This window comes from Fundulus heteroclitus, chromosome 12, assembly GCF_011125445.2.
Source record: "Fundulus heteroclitus isolate FHET01 chromosome 12, MU-UCD_Fhet_4.1, whole genome shotgun sequence".
Taxonomy (NCBI): Eukaryota; Metazoa; Chordata; class Actinopteri; order Cyprinodontiformes; family Fundulidae; genus Fundulus; species Fundulus heteroclitus.
In genome coordinates this window covers 13,743,031-13,764,990 of record NC_046372.1, presented here as the reverse complement: position 1 = coordinate 13,764,990, position 21,960 = coordinate 13,743,031, and the positions used below count along the sequence as shown (strand labels likewise).

Here is a 21,960-nt window from a genome sequence, read left to right as displayed (position 1 = left end):
TAAAAAACGCCAGACGAGAACAGTCTGTCTTTGTGACAGATATTGTGTAAAGACCCAAAGGAAATTTATACCTGAAGGATTTATAGATTAGCAATAAGAGGACTGGTAATAAAAATGGTCAGATACTGGACAAAAGATGAGTGGAAAAGCTGTCAATGTCTGAAGAAAAACATTAGATAACATAAATTACTGTTAGGTAATATATATATTTAATTAGTTACACGGACAGATTATGATGTTTATAAGGATGCCATATTTCCAATATAAAACATTAAGTCATTGTGTTAAAAAAGTAGAGCAACAATAAATATGAATCTTGGAAAAACTGAAAATATTCAAAGCTAAGTTAGCACTATGGAGCCTGAATGCTGGTGATGGATAAACTCCTCAGTTTGCTTCTAAGCAGCTTTTTTTTTGTTTATAAAATCTGGAAATGGGTGCAAGTTAGAGCTTGAGAGAACAGGATCAAATTGCTTTAATGAATGAATAATGCAGATGTACGACAATGCATTTTAATGAATTCAGAATTAAAGAGCCCATAACATAAATGCAATGTTCTGTTAAGTGTTTATTATTTCACTCCTTATTGCTTTATAATCTGAACCCGCATAAATGTTGGAATCCTCTCGAAACATGTGCAGAAAGCCACATTTCTAGGCAGTACAGTATATTTTCTGTTTCTTGCTTTGACCTGTTACATAACGCGACTAATTAGGTCGTTTTTCAGACCACAGCAAATGAACCCCCGCAGCTCGCTGTCCAGCAACGTCCGCCGCGGCGGCGGCAGTCAGGCCGCGCCGCTGACAGCTCCTCCTTCGTCTTTGCCTCCGTCTCTCTGTCTCTTGGCTGTCTTCTGGTCTTCCCACGCGATATCTAAAGAATGTTTGCGCACAAACCTCTGCAATGTCTGTCGCGTTAGAAAGCACCGCTCTTCGCCTGCGGGTCGCGCTCAGCGGGTTGAATGTACTGTATGCGTGTCCGCGTGCATGCTGGCTGCTTATTAAGGTCTAATTGTTCCAGCAAGCTCTTATGAAGTTGTGTGTGTGTGTGTGTGTGTGTGGGTGTGCGTGCGTTTGTGCGCGCGGGTTGTTTTTGCCTGGCAGTAGCATCATACAGGGTTACAGGAAGTTGTTTGGCATTCCGGATGAAGCGGAGTAGGATGAGGGAGCGAGGGAACAAACCACAGTGGGAACTTCTCCGCTCAAACCGCAGGGAGGGACGGCAGCCTGGCGACTCCTCTTGCACTTTTCCTTTTTTTTTTTCTTTTTTCCCTCTCCCTTTTGTCTTTTCTCGTTCCCCCTTTCAGTAAATATCTGTTTATCTCCTCATCCTCGTTTTTCTTCTCCCCCCCTCTCGGGTCTTTTATTCATCTTTCTCCTTTAAATCACTCTCCCTTTTCCCGAAGGTCCCTTAGTCCTTCCCACGCTCACGCCATCTCATTATTTTCCCTCTTTCTTTATTTCTCCACCTTTTTATTTGCTCCTTTCCCTTTGTGTGTGTGTCCCCCTTTTTTTTCTTCCACTTAATCTCTCTCCTTCCATCCCCACACCGACTGGGCTGCCAGAATCCTAAGACAAATTTGCTCCGGTTCACAGTTCAAAAGCCCTGCTTTTCTCCAGAGTCCGTTTTCATGAATCAGCCTGACAAAGAAATTTGTTTTTGCGGCGAGAGCAGAACATTGCGTGCGCTTTTGTGTAGCCTACAGTACATGCGCTGGCATATATTTAGGCAGCCGGAGTAATCCCCCTGCACAGTGAGGTGTTTTCAAAGCTGAGGTATGGATTTTCATTATCCCCCCCCCCAAGCCTCCGGCCCGATCACAGATTGGTGCGGATCCTGCTGGTTCTGCCCGGGTTTTCAGCAGTTAGCTGGTTTAAAGCAGTCAGGTCCTCCTACCACCAGATATGTCAACCAGTGCAGTCTCAGGCTAGAGAATCAGAATCACTAATCTCAATCTCAATAGTCAAACTTACTTTCGGCGAGGCTTGGTAAGGCCACCAAAACAGCATTGTTGTGTTGTTGGTTTTTTTTGGTTTTTCTTTTAGTTTGCACTATGCATGAAAATGAGTTTTGAGCCTTCAGTGCCCATCACATCCAGCTGCAGTCACAGGGAAGCTTTATTTTACGATATAAGCTGAACACACAACCAACACAGCATTTCTAATGTCTGCAGTAGGTATGATTAGAATGAGGGGAAAGAAATCCGTTTCATAATCGTCATACAGCAATTTTAGCTAATATTCTTTTATTTAAAACAGAAAAGCAGCAGTTGTTCCTAATGCTGCTAATACGTTCTATTATAATGCTATGCATCACATTTATTTATTGATTATTTTGAGCTAAATTACAACACCCGCTAAATCCAGTAGTTTTAAATTGCTCAATGAGCTGACTATTAGCTGTTATATTCGCTTTGCTTGTTATTGAATACCACAGGCATGGCAAGCTGATATTAGCTGGTTAGTTGGGCAAGCTGTTTTGGTAGCAAGCCCTGTAAACTGTAGTTACCTTAATCAGCGTTATCCTGGTGCCCATTTAGTCTCACCATCATGGCTGACCGTGTTCCTGGTGGCAAGATAAAAAGTTACAAAGTGCCGCATTCGACTTTCTCGCGTGCGAGGGGGGAAAACGTAAGGGTCTTCGTTCTTCTGCTGAGCTGCAGTTGGCAGCAATAGGTGGGGATGGGGAAGTGCTATATTGCTTCCTCGATCAAGAAGTTGATCAACCCAAAAACCTTCTGGTGTTTAAATGAAAGGGCTTTAAATTGTAACACACATCACTGCTTCTACTGTTTTTTTTTTTTTTTTTTGTTTTGTTTTGTTTGGGGTTTTTTTTCCGGCTACTGATAAGCCATGACTCATTATTCTAATCCCGATAAAAGGAACAAAGAAAAAAAAAATTGGAAATCCACATTTTATCTATAAAATCTTTTCAGCTTCCAACAGTGATGAGATGAGACAAATCTACAATTAGGGATTTCCTGATGGGCGTGATGTCCTAATCAAGCCTTTTTTTAAATAAGTATCAGAGCCTGATTAAACTGAAGCTTGTTTTTGGTCTGCTGTCTGTGAATCTCACCCCCAGTTAGCTGTGTGGCTAAATTGTGAGCCAACACTTAGAAATCATGTCTTAAAAATACTGTTTATAGCTTAGCTTCATTGTTTTGTTGATCTAATGATTCTGGGTTTTCCTTAACAATTTGAGGGTTTTTCACCTTTTTACATTGACGCTCACATTGAAAGAGATACTGTACTGGCTGCTGCTGCTCCCAGTTTGTCTCAGTTCCCGTCCCCATCAAGACGATATCGGGTGTATCTGCAAAGGTATTTTGTTGTTTAGGCTGTTCATCCACATTGATATGGTGTTTTGGGAGACCATAAACTATCATTTTTTTTTAAATCGGGTCCCAAAGTGAATGCATTACAAAATACGATCTAGGGCTGGGCGATATATTGAGATTTTAAAAATATAGAGATTTTTTTAAGACAGACAAGATGAGACTACATTGTTCTGTGTTGCGTTTTAAATATACTTTTATGTATTCCAGTAGGTTATTTTTCAGCTGTTTCTTATATTTATCTACAGCTGTTTGTGCCTGTGAGTCATTTGGGATAAAGGTTTAATTCAGAGAGGCCTTTTATAATTACTTTCTGAAGTGCCGCGCCCACGAAGCATCAGAAGAACCTTTTCTCTATGTTTGCTTTGCATGTGTTAACAGGAAGCAAACTCAACCATCTTAATTTTAGGTTAATTATCAACAAGTCATATCAAAACAGAGTAAGCATGCTAATGTTAGCATAGCACCTTAGCAAACTGCTGCCCTTGTAAGACAGCAGGGTCAAGATTCAAGGAGATAATGTTGTTGTGGCTGTGTATCAGACATGTTTTAAAAGAATAGATCTTTGTTTTTAGGTGACACCAAGTTAGAAAATTGCATGCAGCTCTCTTTGCCAATTTCACTGATGTGAAAGCAGCATTTTAAGCCGGACCTACAAAACCTCTGGATGGGACAAATTTCATTTATTTACTGGGACTAGATGCCGTTTATTATTGTTCACTTCAATGTGTCATCAAGTTCTGACTTTATTTTGGCAAATGTGAAATCAGAATTAACTCTGATTAGAATAGGGCTAAGAAATAAAGCTGGATCAGGACATCCACGTCCAGTAGATATAACTTGACTGAACTAATATAAATCAACTGTATCAAAATTAGAGTTATTTTAGGTAAATATTTTAGTTATTTTCAGCTGTTTCTGTTAAACTGTTGAGAATAACTTTTAGCTACGTTCATTTAGCTACAGAGAATTACGAACATACTGACTCAGGCTAAGACACTGACTTCTGCCAAGGGCCTACAGAAGCACACTTAAAAAATGTTTCTGCTTGCTGCAACGTTTAAAGAAAACTAGACTTCAGGAAGAGATTCCTCTGTAGCATTTTCTGTGACATTCTGAAATATTAAGTTTATGTAGTTTTAAACCTCCACACACACAAGATTTAGGAGTATATCCGGTTTAAAGCGCTATCAGAAATCCAGAAAGCCTCTGAGACCTTAAAGTTTTACCTGAAGTTGTTCCCATTTACAGAGGGATTGAAGTTGTGTTAAAGGTTGCCTTCGGGGAAATCGTTGGAGCCCTGCTGGGGTACAGATTGGCCCCGCTGTTCATGAGCAGCCACTGGAATGACATTTTAACGATTGCATCTCTTAAGCCAAATGAAATCCACCCAGAACTGCGCCTCAGTGTTGCTGCTTTTTATTTAGGAAATGTCAATAGTAGAAGTAGTACAAAGAAATCTGTCTCGTTACATTTTTTTTGCTCTGAAGACATTCATTCTGCAGTTTTCTGTCGCTTTCATGTAAATTCTGTGTGTGTTTTCGATGCATGCATTAATGATTTTCTCTTCCAGTGCATCCACTGGTCTGAAGCCAAAGCTCCCTGGAAACAGGGAGTGATTTTTGGAGAATGTCTTCTTGTAAGCATTAGGCACTACAGAGTCACACCCGTCTGTGTCTGACATGCCACCGTACCTGAAATTACTTGCAAACATCCAGGACCTCACAGAAGTGCTCTATGCTTTGTGTGTGGCTGTCTAATGAAGGGCTTTAGTAATTACAGTTTCACTGTTATTGTTTGACTGTATGATGTGTAAACATGTAAGAACCGTTGAAATGTGCTTTAAGATGTGGATGCTGGGGAGGCTGTTGCCTTCCAGCAGCACCGTCCCAGACATTACAGTGAAGAACGTCTCCCCTCCCTCCTTCCACAGTGGGTTCACTATTGAACTGGCCTCTGCACTCACAGTCGTGTTGGCTTCAAATATCGGAATCCCTGTCAGTACAACACACTGCAAGGTATGACTGAGTGGCCCTCTCCCCCTCAGACTGACCTCTCAACTCCCCTGCAGGTCCCTCCAGGGAAGAGGGGTGCTCACACCTCCTCCCAGGGCACCAGGCCTTAGATTGTCCCTGGAGACACCAAAAAGAAATCTCTAGCAGTCTCTATTCTTGCAATGTAATTATTATGGAGGAAATTTTTAAGTGAATCTTTTTTTTCGATGGCTTTGACGATCATTTTTGTTTTTAGAAGAGTTACTAAAAGTATAATAATAATACTCTGGACATGTGAAGACCACAATGATCAGATCAGACAAATTGCAGGAATTAGAGATTAAGTTGTGTAAATTAGCTGAATAAACACTGATAAGCTTCTATGTTTTTTTTTTAATAGTGAGAGATGTGTTGGATTTTCAATTTTTGTCATTTATATAAAATCCTGAGCAATAGTTGTTAGGGTTAAGGGTGGATACACTCTAAAGGCCAATTGTAGTTACTTTTTCTCAAGTCCAAGCAACCAATCAAAATATTCAGAAACCTTTATTTGCAACTTTTACTGTGATTTGAGACAAAAATTGTAAGAACTTTAAATTGTAACATTGGTTAAAGGTGCATGTAGCACAGGAGTAAAACAGGCATATCTTCCTGAAGTGGGTTAAAATTTCACCCATTGCATAGTAAATATGCATGCATGCACATAGCTTCATTCACAGCCCATGATAGGTTATAATATAATAGAAATATTCTTTGTTGTCACTCAGTGAGAGAATTCAGGTGTACCAGCTGCAAAGTGAAAGCCCATGCAGGGGCACACAAACATAGAAATAAATCTTAAAACATAAGTGTAAGAAAGTGTACAGTGATGGCAAATTTATAAGAAAAATAATTCTATAGTTTCAAAAAATAGCATACTCAGACTTAAGGAAATCTAAGAAAAAAAAATACAAAACGGGCCTGTATATTGGTGCTTAAAACACAGACAGAAAATGGAAAACCTAAATAGCAGCAGGAATGTAAACTTTAATTCAGTCTGTTGGGAACAGTGATGGTTAAAAAGTCTTAACACATGCTGGGAGAAAGGATCTGCATCTTTGTGCATCTAGGATGCAGCAGTCTGATTATGTTTTATTCTTTTATAGTAATTAGAAATCCTGGCCAGGATTGCAAACAGTGTTCACAAAAACTGTTCTGAAAAACGTTCTTAAAGGAAGTTGAGGATATTTAGACATATATGTTAGGGCAGTGCAATATTAGGAAAACATGAAATGTGCAACAATTCTGGTGGATGTTGCAATAAAATATCACTTGACATAAACCGTTAGACAATGTTAATGTCTTTCTGCTATGGGTTTGTAGCAACTATAGAGCCCAGATAATGAGTAAAGAATCCAGCTGCTGGGAGGGGAGGGGGGGGGGGAATCATTATTTCCATCTCAATAGCAAGGTTTTATTAAAAAAAAACATATTGCTTCTGGCAGACGGCTGCCGTTTTGGCAATAAAATAACTTGGTTGTAGTTTCTTATTGGCTTTAACTTTAACGGGCCGCTGCATCAAACAAGTGTCACCAGATAAACAACGTTCAGAGAAAAGCTGAATTAAATTAAATAATGAGGAAAAAACACACTTATTGCAGTCCAGGCAGGTCTGAGCAATATGCATATTGGATGCAGAGATATCACAATAACAACATATTTGCTATAGATGGTGCAGTCTCAATGTTTATACTGGGATAACAAGACAAATGCAGTGATCTGTGTAGCTAAACAGCCTCGCTGCATTGTGGTCATCTTTAGAAACTCAGAAAACAGCAGACGGATAATCAAACATTTGCTTAACGAGACATATTGATGTGGTGCTGGACTGACTTGTTAGCTAGTTTTATTGAGATGAGGACCAGCTCTAGCTGAACTGTTCATAAACACCTTATAGTTTACTTCACATGAATCTGCATAATGCCATATGCATCATCTTTGATGTGCGTCTTTATAAAACCTGGTACTTTGCTAAAAAAAAAACTGTTAATGTGTTGCTAAATATATTTTACACATACTATAGAAAAATGTAAAAGTGATTTGGGGATTTTATAATGCATACATAGTGGGTATTTTTTCCTTATCACAATATTTTAAAAGCTTAATGTATCAAATATGACCCAAAACCAGAGAAAAGTATTGTAAATGACAATTACAATCCTGTTTTTAGTTTTGGTTAATTAATCCAAAGAAACTTGAAAGTAGAAATTTTAAAAAGTGGAATTTTCAGATAAACATTGCTCACATTAGGCTTGAAAGGGATTTATGAACCAACACTAGATGTTGGAAGAACAGGAGTGAAGGAGATTTGGCCTGAAATGCACTATTTTCTTTATCAAAAATGGCTCCTCTCTCAACAGTTTTAAGGAAATATTAAATATTTCCTTGTAGTTGTTGAAAGAGGGGCCATTTTTGCCTTCTATGTAGATTATTTTCCTGTTAAGATAAATAGGTCATGCATTTCCAATAAACACTGTATCCAAAACTTACAAGTTACTTTTCTAAGAATAACGACAGCTCTGTTATTTGAAATGATTGTCAAAGCTATTTAATCTGCAAATGCACCTTTTGATTTATTTTTATTTTTTTTTCCTTTTTAAAGTCAGGAATCTACAATCCTATTAGAGCAGAAGACAATCGGACAGTTTTACATGTCCATCCTGCCTGCCGTTGCCCTGGGCCCCAGTGTGCAGCTCCTCTCCCCTGTTCTTTTCAGGAACACCAGATCCAGAATGGAAGACCAAGCGGACCCCTCCAGTCCCAGTCCTGCCTGACCCCCCTTCCCCTCTCCACACCTACATTACTCTGTTTCATTTCCACCAGCTCACATAATGCTGCCCTCTCAACACTGGCACGGCATGGTGTGGTGTGTGGGTCCCCTCCGCCCTTCTGTGCTCGGTCTCAAGCCAACTTCCTTTCCACCGCCACCCGCCCCACCACCACCACCACCGACCGGCGTCCTCCCACCCGATCCCACCTGTCACACTTTGTTTTCCACTATTTTTACCTCTCCCTCTCCATCTTTCTGTCTCTCCACTCATTTGTCTTCACAGCGGATTTTGCATTGAAGTAATGAGTGCGCTAACAGTGCTTGTTGCATCCAATGTGGGCATCCCAATAAGCTCCACCCACTGCAAGGTATCGGAGTCCTGGGTAGTGAAGCTGTGTGGAGCCTCCACCCTGAGAGCTCTTCTTCGGTGCTTCACCTCTAGCTGTCGATCAATGAAATCACTCACAACTGCTGAAGTTGAAGTTTTGATCTCTCCTGCAGTTTTCCTTCAGCAGCCAGATTAAGACATTAAGTTGTAGCTCATAAATGTATTTATTATTAATCCTACCTAATTAATCATTATTGTCATCTGGACATTTTTAGGGGTAACTCTCTAATACATGTACTCAATTAATGTTTAAAATATCAACTTTTAGTTTTAGGCATCATTTGAATTTACAAAATGTCAATTTGTAGGATTTTTTTTTTCCTGCATAGATGACTAAAACCTATTTAGCATCCAAAAAGATATATTTAAGCTTTGTAACTTTTTTTTTTTTTTTGCTTTAAACTTGATTGCATTGGCTCGTGTTAGCCCTTACTTAGTAATGAATATAATATATCATAATATATGTGAATATATCAAGCTATTATAGAAAGTATTATAATGACCAGTAAGTAAAATCAATATGGAGTCCCAAAAGTGCTAAACTGTCATACACAAATAAAAAAAAAGTGTATGGCACAATTTGAAGCTAGTCCGATGCAGATAGTATTAAATATTATCTGCAGTGATTGAACCCTGTGGATTATGAATGGCATGTCACTTCAGTTTATATGCAAGTCAACGCAGGGGAGCAAACACTTTAGGCAATATATTGTACATTTTCAGTTTTTATTGTATATAATTAGTTATTTAATGATTTAAATGGCACTTTTGGATCTCGTAGACAAAAGCTTCAAATGACCTGCGAACTGAAACAACAGTGAAATGATTGACAAATCATTTTCTAAATAAATATATTGTTATTGAGACAATACTGTGTTGTTTCCTATTCTGGTGAATGGCAGATAAATTTAAGGTATTTAATGGTTGACTTATTGAATTTTGGAGCCTTTAGATTTCCACAAACCTTAAAATAACCTTTAGTTCTCTGAAGGTAAACTGCAGGAGATTCAAAACTGGTGTCCAGTTACTGATGATCAGTTTGTCTAAACATCACTATCCTCATCACCACCAGCACCATTCCTTATCTCCATTCATAAAAAAACTATCATCTCTCTCCCCTAAAATTTTGGATAATCTGCTGCTTTGCCGCTATGCTAAATCTAATGATGGTTAGAGGTATATGATTGGGTTAATTGCTTAATTTTTTTTAATTGTTTTTTGTCTGGAGATGTGCAGATGTTTTTGGTGAAACCACCTTTAAAAAAAATCAAAATGATATATTGTAAACTGATATGGGATTTAAGGCTGTTTTTTGTAATTAAGCTGCGAGAAACTGTAATTCCTTAGGGTCCTTTGGGTCTTTGGTAATAAGCCAACAGCATCTCTGTGCATCTCTAAGGGTTCAGTTTGTGTGAGAGTGTGAGGATTGATGGGCATTGATTTGGTTTCATTAACTCGTGTTAGATCTGAATGATAGTTTTTTTCTTCTTCTATGATCGGCCTTTTCTTGTAGAGGCTAAATCCATGCCCAGTCCTGATGTATGACTCAATATAAAGTGATCATGTACAGCGACTTCACTGTTTCGGAGGCTGAGACCTGAGGTGACTGCATGCTAATGATTTAAAAAAAAAACAAAAAAAAAACACAAAGTTTAGATTGTTAGAGAAATGTGTTTGTGGATTTGGTTTGTGTTTATGGCAACAGGCAGGGGATAATCCCCCTTGTGAAACTCCAGGTCTCGGAGTTGCTCACAGTCGGCCTGACCTTTCATCTACAAATGTGGGGCGATTTTTAAACGTGTCTGAATACGAGCAGACGGCTGCAGCGTCAACTCCCGCTCCGACTGACAGCAAGTCGCTGCACATGATTCTCAAACATGTCTGAAAAATCTCTATTCTTTTTTTTTTTGTTGTTTTTTTCCAACTGCTTCGGGTTCCTGCTATTTAAGGTAAAGAAAGAAACACACAAGCGGAAGTCTGACATTAGCGGTCTTGAATAAAGATAAAAGCCAGTGTCAGGCTTTCGTACGAGACTTTGTTTTTGATTTAGTCACTAAAACCCCCCCAGGCTTGCTGTTACTAACACACATCTGAGTCTGGAGTGTGAAGAGCTGCAGGCTGCACAGGCTCTCCTCTTTACAGCTGACCTCTGTCACTTTGCAATCAGCAAAGATATTATTAGTCATTTCACTCAGGCTCCTTATTTTCTACCATGTTGACTCTGAACGCCATTGCAAAGAGGTATGAGCTGTTAGAGGTTTGCAGGTAAAGTGAAATAAATACAGAATCTCATTAAATTTCCTGCCGCACAGAAGTGGTTCATTGTGCTAGAAAGAGTTTAGTTTAGTCACATTTATATGCATTAGGTCACCTTGAGCGTCCTCTTTTTGCTGCTGGGAAATAATAGAGGAACCTCTTGTGTTTTTGACTGATAATGACCTTCCAGAAGTCATTGTTAGTATTTCAATTGTTTAGCTGTTAAAGAGGCAAAAAAAATAGCTACATGAACAAATTTGTTGGCACCTCTGGTAAAAATGGTTTAAATGCATTAAAACATTGTTTTTGTTTTTTTACTGCAGAAACTGAATCTCGCACTCAGAACTTTAGGAAATCCAACCTTTTAGTTTGAGGACATTTATTTATAAATCTCAAGCAACAAACAACCTTTAATCAGCGTTCTGTGGGAGCGTTGCCCATTTCTTATTAGCTTAGGCAATTCTACGTTTCTGGGGAAATGGATTTTAGGTTTTCATTAGTTTGAACCAAAATACTGAAAATAAGCAGGAAAAAATACTTAAAAATGTGTTTGTGTAATGAATCCGTGAGTTCCACTTTATTGATTTTAATTACTAAAATACATAAACTATTGGATTATATGAATAGTTTCTGAAACACACATCTAAATACAACTTTTAGCACTTTTTTACTTTAGGGTAAACCACCCAGTTCTTTTACGTGTAACTGTAAGGTTAATTTACAGAACAGACACGAACAACTTTGTTGTCATCCATGGTTATGAGGAATAAAATGGCATAGTAAAAAACAACTTTTACTAACGAATTTGGAACAAATTCAAAATTTTAATTTCAGTACATCCTGTTTTTTAAATTTTAATCACTGATGGCACAATTGTTTTTTCACATAACAACCACTTATTTATCCTTATTAAAGTTATCAGACCCCAGTATTTCCTAATCAGTAATGCATGAATTGCCATTTCCTTTCCTTCCTTTAAAAAATTGACACGGCCCATTTGTTTTTGCAATGGCCCCTATAATAAATGGGTTTATTTTGCCACCACACACAGTAGAAGGAACAGAAAGGGAGGTAAAAAAAATTCATAGCCTGCTGGCATCTTGGACTCATCAAGTCAACTTTACAGCAACTAGAACTGATCTACTTTACAGGTGGTTTAACGGTGATGGCAGGTAAAAGTCAGTTTTTGTTTTGTTTTGGTTGGCTTTGGTCCTACCATTACAACCACAGTGAATTTGGACCTACGGACATTGTGCAAAGAGGACTGGTCTAAGATCCCTCGCTCTGTATGTATTAACAGCAAGTTGCCACTAAGGTAATTGGCAGTAGGATTTTGTTTGTTTTCTCTCGAATAAATATTCAAAAAAGGTTGGATGTTTCAAAAGATGCCAGCGCGAGAACTAAAAATGAATTCATGTTGCAGCCTGTTACCGATCTTTACCAGCGGTGCCAATGAATTTCCCCACATCCGTAATAGGGCTGAACGATTTTGGAAAATAATCTAATTGCGATTTTATTTCTTAATATTGCGATTTAATGCGATTTTTTTTTCCCAGTTTAATTTATCATGTGTTTTAAAATATATACAAACAACAAATCAATTTGTTTCCTCTCCATGTGGATTAGTTGCTAAAAGACCCACAGCGTCTAAACTCGGAGCAGTAATGATTGCGTTCTGCCTACAATATATTTCAACCAAAATTGCAATTTTGACTTATCTCCGAATTAACCACAAGCAACAAAAGTGGCCTCTAAATAAAGATGTTTGTAAACAAGGACTATTTTAAATATGAACTTTTAATGTTTCTATTGATCAGAATATTATTCAAGAGAACAGCTTTTAATTTAATTGGACATCAATCCTTGTTGAACATAAAGTCCAACCAACAAGCAAGTCTATGTATTAAACTGATTGACCAGTACTTAATGCTTTGTATGATTATACAAACTCTAAAATAAGTAATAAAATTCGATTATCTCACTGCTGCAACTGTCTTGCCTTCCATGTGGAGGCAAACCCACTTCAAACATTTTACTGACACCTAATGGACGTGTCTGATTCACTGATTGCAGACCTCTGCGATTTGGAAATTGCATTTTTTTTAAATCACGATTATATTGAAAATGTGATTAATTGTTCAGCCCTAATCCGTAATAGTAAAACGGAGCAACGACGCCGACGTCTAAAAGTCGGGGGGAAACAATCCGACCACACAGCGAACCCCCGAGCACCTAAACCTCTGAGAACGGCCAAGACACCCTGCAGCTCTTCGCCCGCCTCTGTAAACCTTCAGACGTTGTTCAGTTCTGCTGCTGATTGTCTTTCTGTCCTCTCTCTCTCCCGGTCGCCGCCTCCAGGTGGGCTCGGTCGTAGCCGTGGGCTGGATCCGCTCCCAGAGGGCCGTGGACTGGCACCTCTTCAGGAACATCTTCCTGGCCTGGTTCGTCACGGTGCCGGTGGCCGGCCTGTTCAGCGCCGCCGTCATGGCCCTGTTCGTCTACGGCATCCTGCCCTACGTCTGAGGGAGACGTGGCCGGGTGGGCGAGCGGTGGAGAAAGGAAGAGGGGAGTCGGAGAGAGAGGGGGGGAATACTTGGAAAGAAATCGTAGCTTGGGTCTTTTATAATAGAAGGCGAGCAGGACCGGGAGCGAGGAAAGTGAAGGATAGGAGTAGGAGGAAGCTGCAGAGGTTTACAAATGGACTTTGGTTGTACTGTGGAGGATGTGAGAAGGGTTGGTTCCCACGCCGCCTGGCTCTGTTGTCCAGAAATCCTCTCAACTCATTTGAGTTTCAATCAGTTCATATTTATTCTCTTCTCCAGGGGGGGGCGGGATGTACAATTGAGTCTGCTGTACATACAATAGGAAACTTACCTTTAATTAAAAAAAAAAATCAAGAATTAAAAAAAAAAACATACCAGTGAGCACATATCTAATATCTGAGCAAAGAAAACAGGAAAAAAAAAAAAACATGTACATACTGTCGTTCTGATCGAGTCTGATCTGTTGTAGTTCGGCTTGCTTTGGCACAAAAAAAAAAACAAGAAAAGACGTGCGTGTGGTTAACCAACCCATCCATCATGTCTGTTTTAAACATGCCAGCCAGGTACAACCGGGGCCAAAAGGAAAGGACGCCTCAGAAAAAAAAAAGAGGGCCATGCAACTTTGTTTTCTTTTTGGGTTTTTTTTTTTTTTTTGTTCCACATGATACCATAGCAACCTAATTTACAAAAGAGTTTGATTTTCTTTTTTTTTTGGTGGAGAGCTCCTGTATGTTTTTAGAGATAAATCTCATATTTTTTAAATGATGTATTATAATGTAATTTGTACTGTAAATACTGTCCTTTTACGAAGTTTGGCAGCGGGATCCTGGTTTGTTTTTATTGTTCTAGAGAGGGAGGGGGGAGGCTCTTCATCTCATTATCATCATCATCATAAAGTATGCCTCATGCTTGTGGGTCAGAGAGAGGGGGAAAAATAAATAATTTCTGCGGTTTGATTGGGAAAACAGCTCAGTTTGAGGAAACGAACCACGGTGAACATGGGTTGGTCCATGCCAAAGTCAGCATGCCTCTCTAGAGCCGAAAAATGCCAAAACACTCGAATCGGGCTGAGCTGAGGCGTAGGAGCGCAAACTGATGAGGCCCCTTAAACATATCTTTATCCTTATGCCTTTATTTTCATACAGCTGAGTCACTGTCGTATCAAAACCCGGCGTTCATACGATAAAACTGTGTCACATCGAACACTAAAACATGAAAAAAAAAACAGTGTGGAGGAAGAGGACTCGCCTCCAGCAAAACGCAGCACAGTTCCTCCCAGCGTGTTGGAAGTGCAGAGGCCTCTTCGGCGCGCCAGGTGCTAAAGGTTTTAGTTTGGTTCCATACGGTCAGAGTGAAGGCCCGCCTAAAGCCTGGTGCAGGGTTTCAGGCCGCTCATAACACTAAATATCACAAGACATGCGTCTTAAAGAGATGCTCCAGGACTACTGAAGTGAGGCTGTGATGATTTCTAGCCGGCAGGAGATGACGCTCTGGTTCCTAATTTTCCGTACCGCTGCATTCGACTGGCCTCTGAAGTCACTGTTTGGATCTGGAAGTTACAGCAAGTCAGAAGAAAAAAAAAACAACCCTGTAGGATTCGCCCGTCGTTTCAATGGTGACTAGTAGCAATAAAAGCCGTTTAAACAGTGAAGGCACATTTTCACAAATGGTGGTTGTACAGTGCTGTGTGCCACTGGTTTATAAGAGGCGAACTGTCAGAAGCGCTGAACAGTTTTACTCTGGCACAGGTCACATTTCGTATGCCTGGCAGCCATATTGGAGATTAGACTTGGGGATGTTTGGATACCTCTAAACTTTAGTGTTGCTTTAAGGCGGACTGAGAAATTGGCAAATCCAATTTTAAATTTAAACTCTAAACTTCATTTTATATAAATCCAGATTAGCTGCTATAGAAGGTTTCCTTGGAAGTTCGTACCCATATTTGGTGCCAACACTTTGAATTTTGTCCCTACTTCCATTGAACCCATGCACCCTTGGGAGGTTTTAATGCTTTGATGAATTCTTTTAACGGATCAACAAAAAAAAAAAGGCTTAACTCTCAGTTTGATTTAATTGTATGTATTCTAGGCAATCATACACTTTATTTTCACTCAATCTCTGCGCATCCTGTCATTTTAAACATACTGAAAGTAGCCAATAACTTTGTCTACTTCCCTCAGTAACAACTTCAACACCCTAAAGAGTGTTTCTGTTGGCACAACCTGGGAGTGCTTAGTACGGCGCGTCCGCTGATGGGAGAAAGATCCGGTTTCCAAGCAGGCCAGGCAGGAATATAGCTGAAAATCCACCTCTCCCTGTATCAGCTCTCCCAGTACATCTCTACTAGTTAGCCATCAAGTCCAAACATGACGGCAGTTCACGTTTATTTAGATAATTGCGTTTGCCAAAATCTCATTTGAGGTTTTAAGATGGTAGGAGTCAGGTTTAAATTGGGTTTTAGTCAAACGGGCAGTAAGCTTCAGCCTCTGGATCGACTTGTTTGCGTTTATCTTAAATGAAGATGCCAAGAGACTCATCTACTGCAGGTAAGATACTAGCTGCTAGCAATCTGTTAACAGAACCCCACTTCAGAAAGCCTGACCCATCCCTTTGACCTCATTCTGTTGGAAAGCGAACGCGATTTAGAAAAAAAAATAAATAAAACTGATCATCACCAGCTTTTAAAACGAGGTCACTTCGGTGGCCCGCGGATGAACAAAGTCTGAAGTTATTTTTGTTTGAACAAACTCTATGCCAGCTGTTGGATGTTTTTTTTTTTGTTTTTTTGTGTGTGGTGTGTTTCTTGTTCTTATTTTTTTTTATTTTCTTCATGAACAAATCTATGCTTAAGTAGCCACATGCCTTGTAACGTGTTTTACTTTGAGCAGAGACGGTAAAAATAATTCTGTACTGTGGTGTTTACATTGTAACCATTATTGTAGAGTATCTGTTTAAAAAAAAAAGAAAAAAAAGAAAACTGTTGCCTAATGATGCCAATGAAAGACAAACTATTATTAACCATGAATTTTTAAGTGCGAGTAAAACAAAACCGAATATAACCAGAAGTGTCTAGAGAGAAAGAGAGAGCGTTGAGGACGTGTGTGCGTGATGACTTTTTATTTTTTCATTTTTAGCCCAGTGTTTTTTTTTTTTTTAGTAGTGCTAATCATGATCCCTGTCACTTTACACTGCTACTGCGATGTGTTAACACTACATGTGTGAGTGCAATTCAGTGATGAAAAAAAGAATAACTAGAGAAATCTCATCAAAACTATATATTTTTCTACCATATCTGAGTTTTAACCTGGGTGAGCTTCAGCGCACGTTTGGAGGGAGACGCTGTGGGCTTGAAGCGGGGGGGGAAAAGCTGCGGAACCGTTTGCGCAGTCGTGCTCGTGTGCCGCTCTCGCTCCGAGTCCAGCGTCTTCCTCCAACAGGTAGATTGACGTGTCGGTCGCGAGTAGATCAGAGTTTGAAATGACCGTTTTTATTTTTGAACTATAGATGAAAAACACTTTGTAATTTTGTTTCCCTACCGCTTTGACTCTGGCAACGAGCTGCTAAAGGAGGACCGCTCTGCTGAAAGCTAGATATTTGTACACAAGGAAATTAGGTCTGAAACAAAAAGTATGAGCGCGTGTGTGTGTGTGAGGGGGTGTGTGTGTAGGCTGTATTTCCTCGTTTTTGGCCAGCTGACCTCTCTTGCAGCTCATGACCTTTGACCCTGCTGCAGATGGGGCTGCACAGAGGTCTGCACGGAGCCGGCATGTTCACTTCCTCCTGATTTCTGGCATGGTGTAACGCATGTGTGGGGGAATTGCACATTTTAAAGAAGCTCTGCCTCTGTCTTTAAAAAGTCAGTGTAACTTTGACGCGTGCAAACAAAAAAAAATAATTGTGCAAAACGGAACATTTTGTCAGTATTAATAATCCTAACTTCCTTTCAGAACTGCTGGTAGATTTAAAAGTTAAATCTATTGACTGCATCCTGTACAAGGCTTGCTTTTAATGGCAGTTTACCTCGCGTGCATGTTTTAGGACCGCCGAAAAAGAGCCTGAGAAATTCTGAGTGGCGATCATTCTGCGCATAAAAGGCCTCCGCTGAGATTTGAACCGACAACCTTTTAGCTGGGAAACGACAATAACAAGCAGTCCTAACTGTAATCAACCCACAGAGTGCTTCTTATCTTACAGAGGTGACATTAAAATCCCTCCTCGGTCTCCAGCTTGGCCTTCATCTTAGCTGCTTTTACAGCGCCCTCTACAGTTATTAGCACCTCAATCAAATGTGTTTTTTTTATTGCTGTATGATATATTCATACTGAAAGCTTCTGGAGTCCCACTGTACACGATAGCGATCTAAACCTTAAAAAAGAAAGTTTAGATAATTTTGATTTTTAATTATTACTCTGACTGCAGATATGGCTTAACGCCAGCTATTTTCCTGTAGACTGGTGAAGATCAACTGATGTCTGCTTTTCTTGAATGACATGGTCTCATGTCTTTCCCATTTTTGAAAAGTGGCCAAAGATAGCCTAAAAAAATAACAATAATGTGTTAGTTACATGTTGAAATGTGACATAAGCATAGGCAATTTAGTTTTTTTTTCTACTTATTTTTGGGTGTTTTTCCAACTCTAGATGATATGCTGAAATTAGGAAATGTAATTTTTCAGTGTGTATTACGCTACTGTAATGAGTGAAACCATTTAAGTTTCTACACATTTTTAACTGAGGGTGGCAATAAATATGGAGGGTGCTCGTAGTTCATAACGCCTCTTTGCACAAAAGGTTCTTAAAGGTGGAAGATGTACTGTTTTCTTCAACACCGGTACCCTGACAGTTCCTCATCTTGTGGTGTTTCAAGTGAACATTGCCATGCTGTGCAAGCCTCTTGTGCAACTCGCTGTCTTTTGGGTTCTTTCTTCATGCATTCTTAGTCCTGATAGGCCAAAAGGGGCGCATGGCTCAGCTAGGGGAGGAAAAGTGAAAACTGTTCTTAAGTTTTGCATTGCAAACATTACACGTCGTTTATGCAACTCTAAAGTCAAATAAATTGATTTATCTAATCTGTGAACCAAATGATCAGTGGTGTCCCATCTGTGCACAAAAACAAACAAAAAAAAAACATTGGAAAGCCAGACAGAAAAACATGTAATCCTATAAATTAAAACGGATTTTTCAGTGCTGCCCCGTCATTTTAAATGACACATTTTCTAAATAAATGCAGCCGCTAAGACTATATAGTTTGACACTTTCCTCCCCATAAAGAGGGGCATCATTTTAGCAACTGATTAAATTGCCATTGAGGGAGTAAGTGTGCTTCTGTTGCTTTAAAATCGTTTTTTAAGCAGAAACTACGCAGAAAGTGCCATTTTCTTCTTCCTCCCTGAATGTGCAACTCAAGCTGTTCGTTGTGAAGGCGCCACCTCATCCCTGGACTGGTGTAACAGCGCCCTCTCGTGGTTGTGTAGAACCATCTCTCTCTGTGTCTTTGCAGATAAATTCAAGAGAGGGGTTAAAAAGTTCAGACCTTGATCTGAATATGGCGTGCTATCTTCTGTTTCTCTGGTCGTTTTTGTCACAAAACGTGCTCCTTGGCCCGCCTGCAGGCTTTGCAGCTCTGTGTCGTCGTCTTACTGTTTACTGCTTCTCAACTGTCCAGTCCTTTTTAAAAGGTTTAAGAAGAAGAAGAAAAAAAAATGCAATGAAATTCAGGATAAACTGTAGCCTGCTTCAACGAAAAAAAAAAAGAAAAAAGGAAAATCTTAAGCTTTTCTGATTTGCATATATCGTACTGTAATGTTTTATTTAAGATTTTTAGTGGAAAAAAATGTCAAGTTTTAACTAAATTATGGGAATTAAAATTACAAAGAATACACAAAAAAAAACTTCAGAGTTGTGTCTTTATTTTCTGAGGGATGTACTCAAGTGTCTGTCTCTCCAGGTTCTTGTGCAAGTAAAATGAATTAGTCAAATTGGTTGGTCTACACATTATATGAGATACAGAGATTAGATTTGTTGTTTTTGCTTCTTCTTTTTTTACCCTTTAGTTTGCTCAAAATATGGTTTCCAATGAGTCTGAACAGCAAAAACTATAAGTGCGGAGTAGATAAAAAAAAAACTTCAATTGAATGCCTAAAATCACCTGTATCCCTTGAACCTTTTCACACATTTCGTCACCACAAACCACAAATTTCCTTCATTTTAGTGGGCTTTATTAGCAGAATGTCAATCGATACATTGTGTACATTTGCATTCAGTGGTTTTGAGCCAGTAGTTTTGCAGCAAGATCTTTTTGTGGTATGTCTCTGTACCAGCTTTGCGCACCTATAGACACTGAAAGGCCCACTAGTCTTGGCAAAAAGAGTAAATAAAGATTATGTAACTAACTTCGTTGCCTGGAAGTCAGAAAACAGCAAACAGTTTAAATCTGAGCACATGGGAAACATGCTTCCATAACCTGAGACATCGGCCTTTGTTTTACAGCCTCCGACCTGGATAAAGGCTGCATGAATCTGCCACATCTTTTCAGGCTGCTCTTATTTAGACCTTGGCACAGATTGTTCTCTTACTTTCCCAGCAGCGTCTCTGTCTCTGCTGGGTTTAATTTAGGACTCCTCTCCATCCGACAAAGCTTGAAAGAAATGTAAAAAAACGGCGGATTAATTCTTGCACACAGCAGTGACACAGCTCACATAATGGCTCCCACTTATGTGGGTTGAATCAGTAACCAAAAACAAAAATGGAAACCACAGCCGCCCTGCTGTCCAGGGCTTTGAAAAGCTGTCTTAATGGTGGAAGACACTGTTCCTGTTTTGTAAAAGGTATTTATTTATTTGCGGTTTGTCGTCCTAATTGACAACGGGAAGTCTTTTAGCTGGCTGTAAAATGTGGTTCCTGCACAATATAAAAGCTCCCATCAGGGAGGCGGTTATGGAGCTCGAGGTTTGTGGCAAAAGATTTTAAATTACTGCTTAAAACGAACTAAAACCCAGATAAACATGTTTGTAGACGGTTCTATTTTCTCAGAGGCTTGTTTTTTAGTAAAAACATTTTACCATCATGTAGCAAATAATTTTTCGGTTTATGTTAGACTTCACGCACTGGTGCTTCATAAACATATTAATACTACTTTTTTTCCCCTCATTTTTTTTATTTTTTTTTACTTTATTAACAAACTTAAGTTTGGGAGTTTGCCCAACCAGTCTACATGTGCTTTGTGGATCTGGAGAAGGCATTCGACCGTGTCCCCCGAGGGATCCTGTGGTGGGTACTCCAGGAGTATGGAGTACCGGGCCCTTTAATAAGGGCTGTCAGGTCTCTGTACGACCGGTGTCAGAGTCTGGTCCGCATTGCTGACAGTAAGTCGGACTCGTTTCCGGTGAGAGTTGGACTCCGCCAAGGTTACCCTTTGTCACCGATTGTGTCCATGACTTTTATGGACAGAATTTCTAGGCACAGCCAAGGTGTTGATGGGATCCGTTTTGGTGGCCTTAGGATTGTGTCTCTGCTATTCGCGGATGACGTGGTCCTATTGGCTTTACCAGCGCGTGATCTACAGCTCTCACTGGAGCGGTTCGCAGTCGAGTGCGAAGCGGCCGGGATGAAAATCAGTGCCTCCAAATATGAGACCATGGTCTTGAACCGGAAAAGGGTAGAGTGCCTCCTCCGGGTTGGGGAGGATGTGCCGAGTGGTTAGAGCAGCACACTTGCACTCAGAGAAGGATGCAAGTACCCGGTTCGATCCCAGTACCGGCACTCTGAGTCCCTGATCAAGACCCTTAACCCCAGATTGCTCCCCGGGCGCCACATAGGCAGCCCACTGCTCCCCAAGGGTGATGGGTTAAAAGCTGAGAACAAATTTTGTTGTAATGTATGTTTCAATGACAATAAAGATGATATTACTATTACTAGTGGAGGAGTTCAAGTATCTTGGGGTCTTGTTCACGAATGAGGGGAAGATGGAGCGGGAGATCGACAGGCGGATTGGTGCAGCGTCTGCTGTGAAGCGGGCGCTGTACCGATCCGTTGTGGTGAAGAGAGAGCTGAGCCAAAAGGCGAAGCTCTCGATTTACCGGTCGATCTACGTTCCTACCCTCATCTATGGTCACGAGCTTTGGGTCGTGACCGAAAGAACGAGATCCCGGATACAAGCGGCTGAAATGAGTTTTCTCCGTAGTGTGTCTGGGCTCTCCCTTAGAGATAGGGTGAGGAGCTCAGTCATCCGGGGAGGACTCAGAGTAGAGCCACTGCTCCTCCACGTCGAGAGGAGCCAGTTGAGGTGGCTCGGGCATCTGGTTAGGATGCCTCCTGGACAGGTGAGAAGATGTTTAAAGCAGGGTTAGGCTATGAAACCAAATCCCAAGCCTTAAGATGAAGGGCAATAGTTTTTAATTATTGAAAGAAGCAGTTTCTTGCAGTTGCCACAAGTCACGTGGAGAACCAACAAACTTGGAGCATCTTGGTATGAGAGGAAAAATGCTACATAAACAGGAACGTGGTCTAACATCATGGTGAACACACCACCCCCAGCATGGAACATGGCGGTGCCGTTTTTTTTTTTTTTTCTAGCAGGGATGGGAAAGCTGTTGAACTATCCCTGTACGGCAATTTCTGCCACCTTTTTACCAT

The 21,960-nt window shown here is 40.1% G+C and overlaps 1 protein-coding gene across 7 annotated transcripts in view; it reads left to right on the top strand.

Moving 5' to 3' along the window:
- The window catches only part of slc20a2 (solute carrier family 20 member 2), a 70,573-nt gene extending 54,283 nt beyond the window's left edge, over window positions 1-16,290 (top strand). For 4 of the 7 annotated variants that reach the window (XM_012865589.3, XM_036144007.1, XM_012865590.3 and 1 more), the window contains 2 exons: window positions 5,271-5,355; window positions 13,143-16,290. In XM_012865589.3, coding sequence (XP_012721043.1) covers window positions 5,271-5,355; window positions 13,143-13,307 — 250 coding nt within the window. In that variant the 3' untranslated portion in view covers window positions 13,308-16,290. Of the gene's footprint in view, window positions 1-1,103; window positions 1,978-5,270; window positions 5,356-8,423; window positions 8,509-13,142 lie in introns of those variants that run through there. The other 3 variants (XM_012865594.3, XM_012865593.3, XM_036144008.1) reach the window with 3 other exon arrangements.
- Window positions 16,291-21,960: the final 5,670 nt, after the last annotated feature.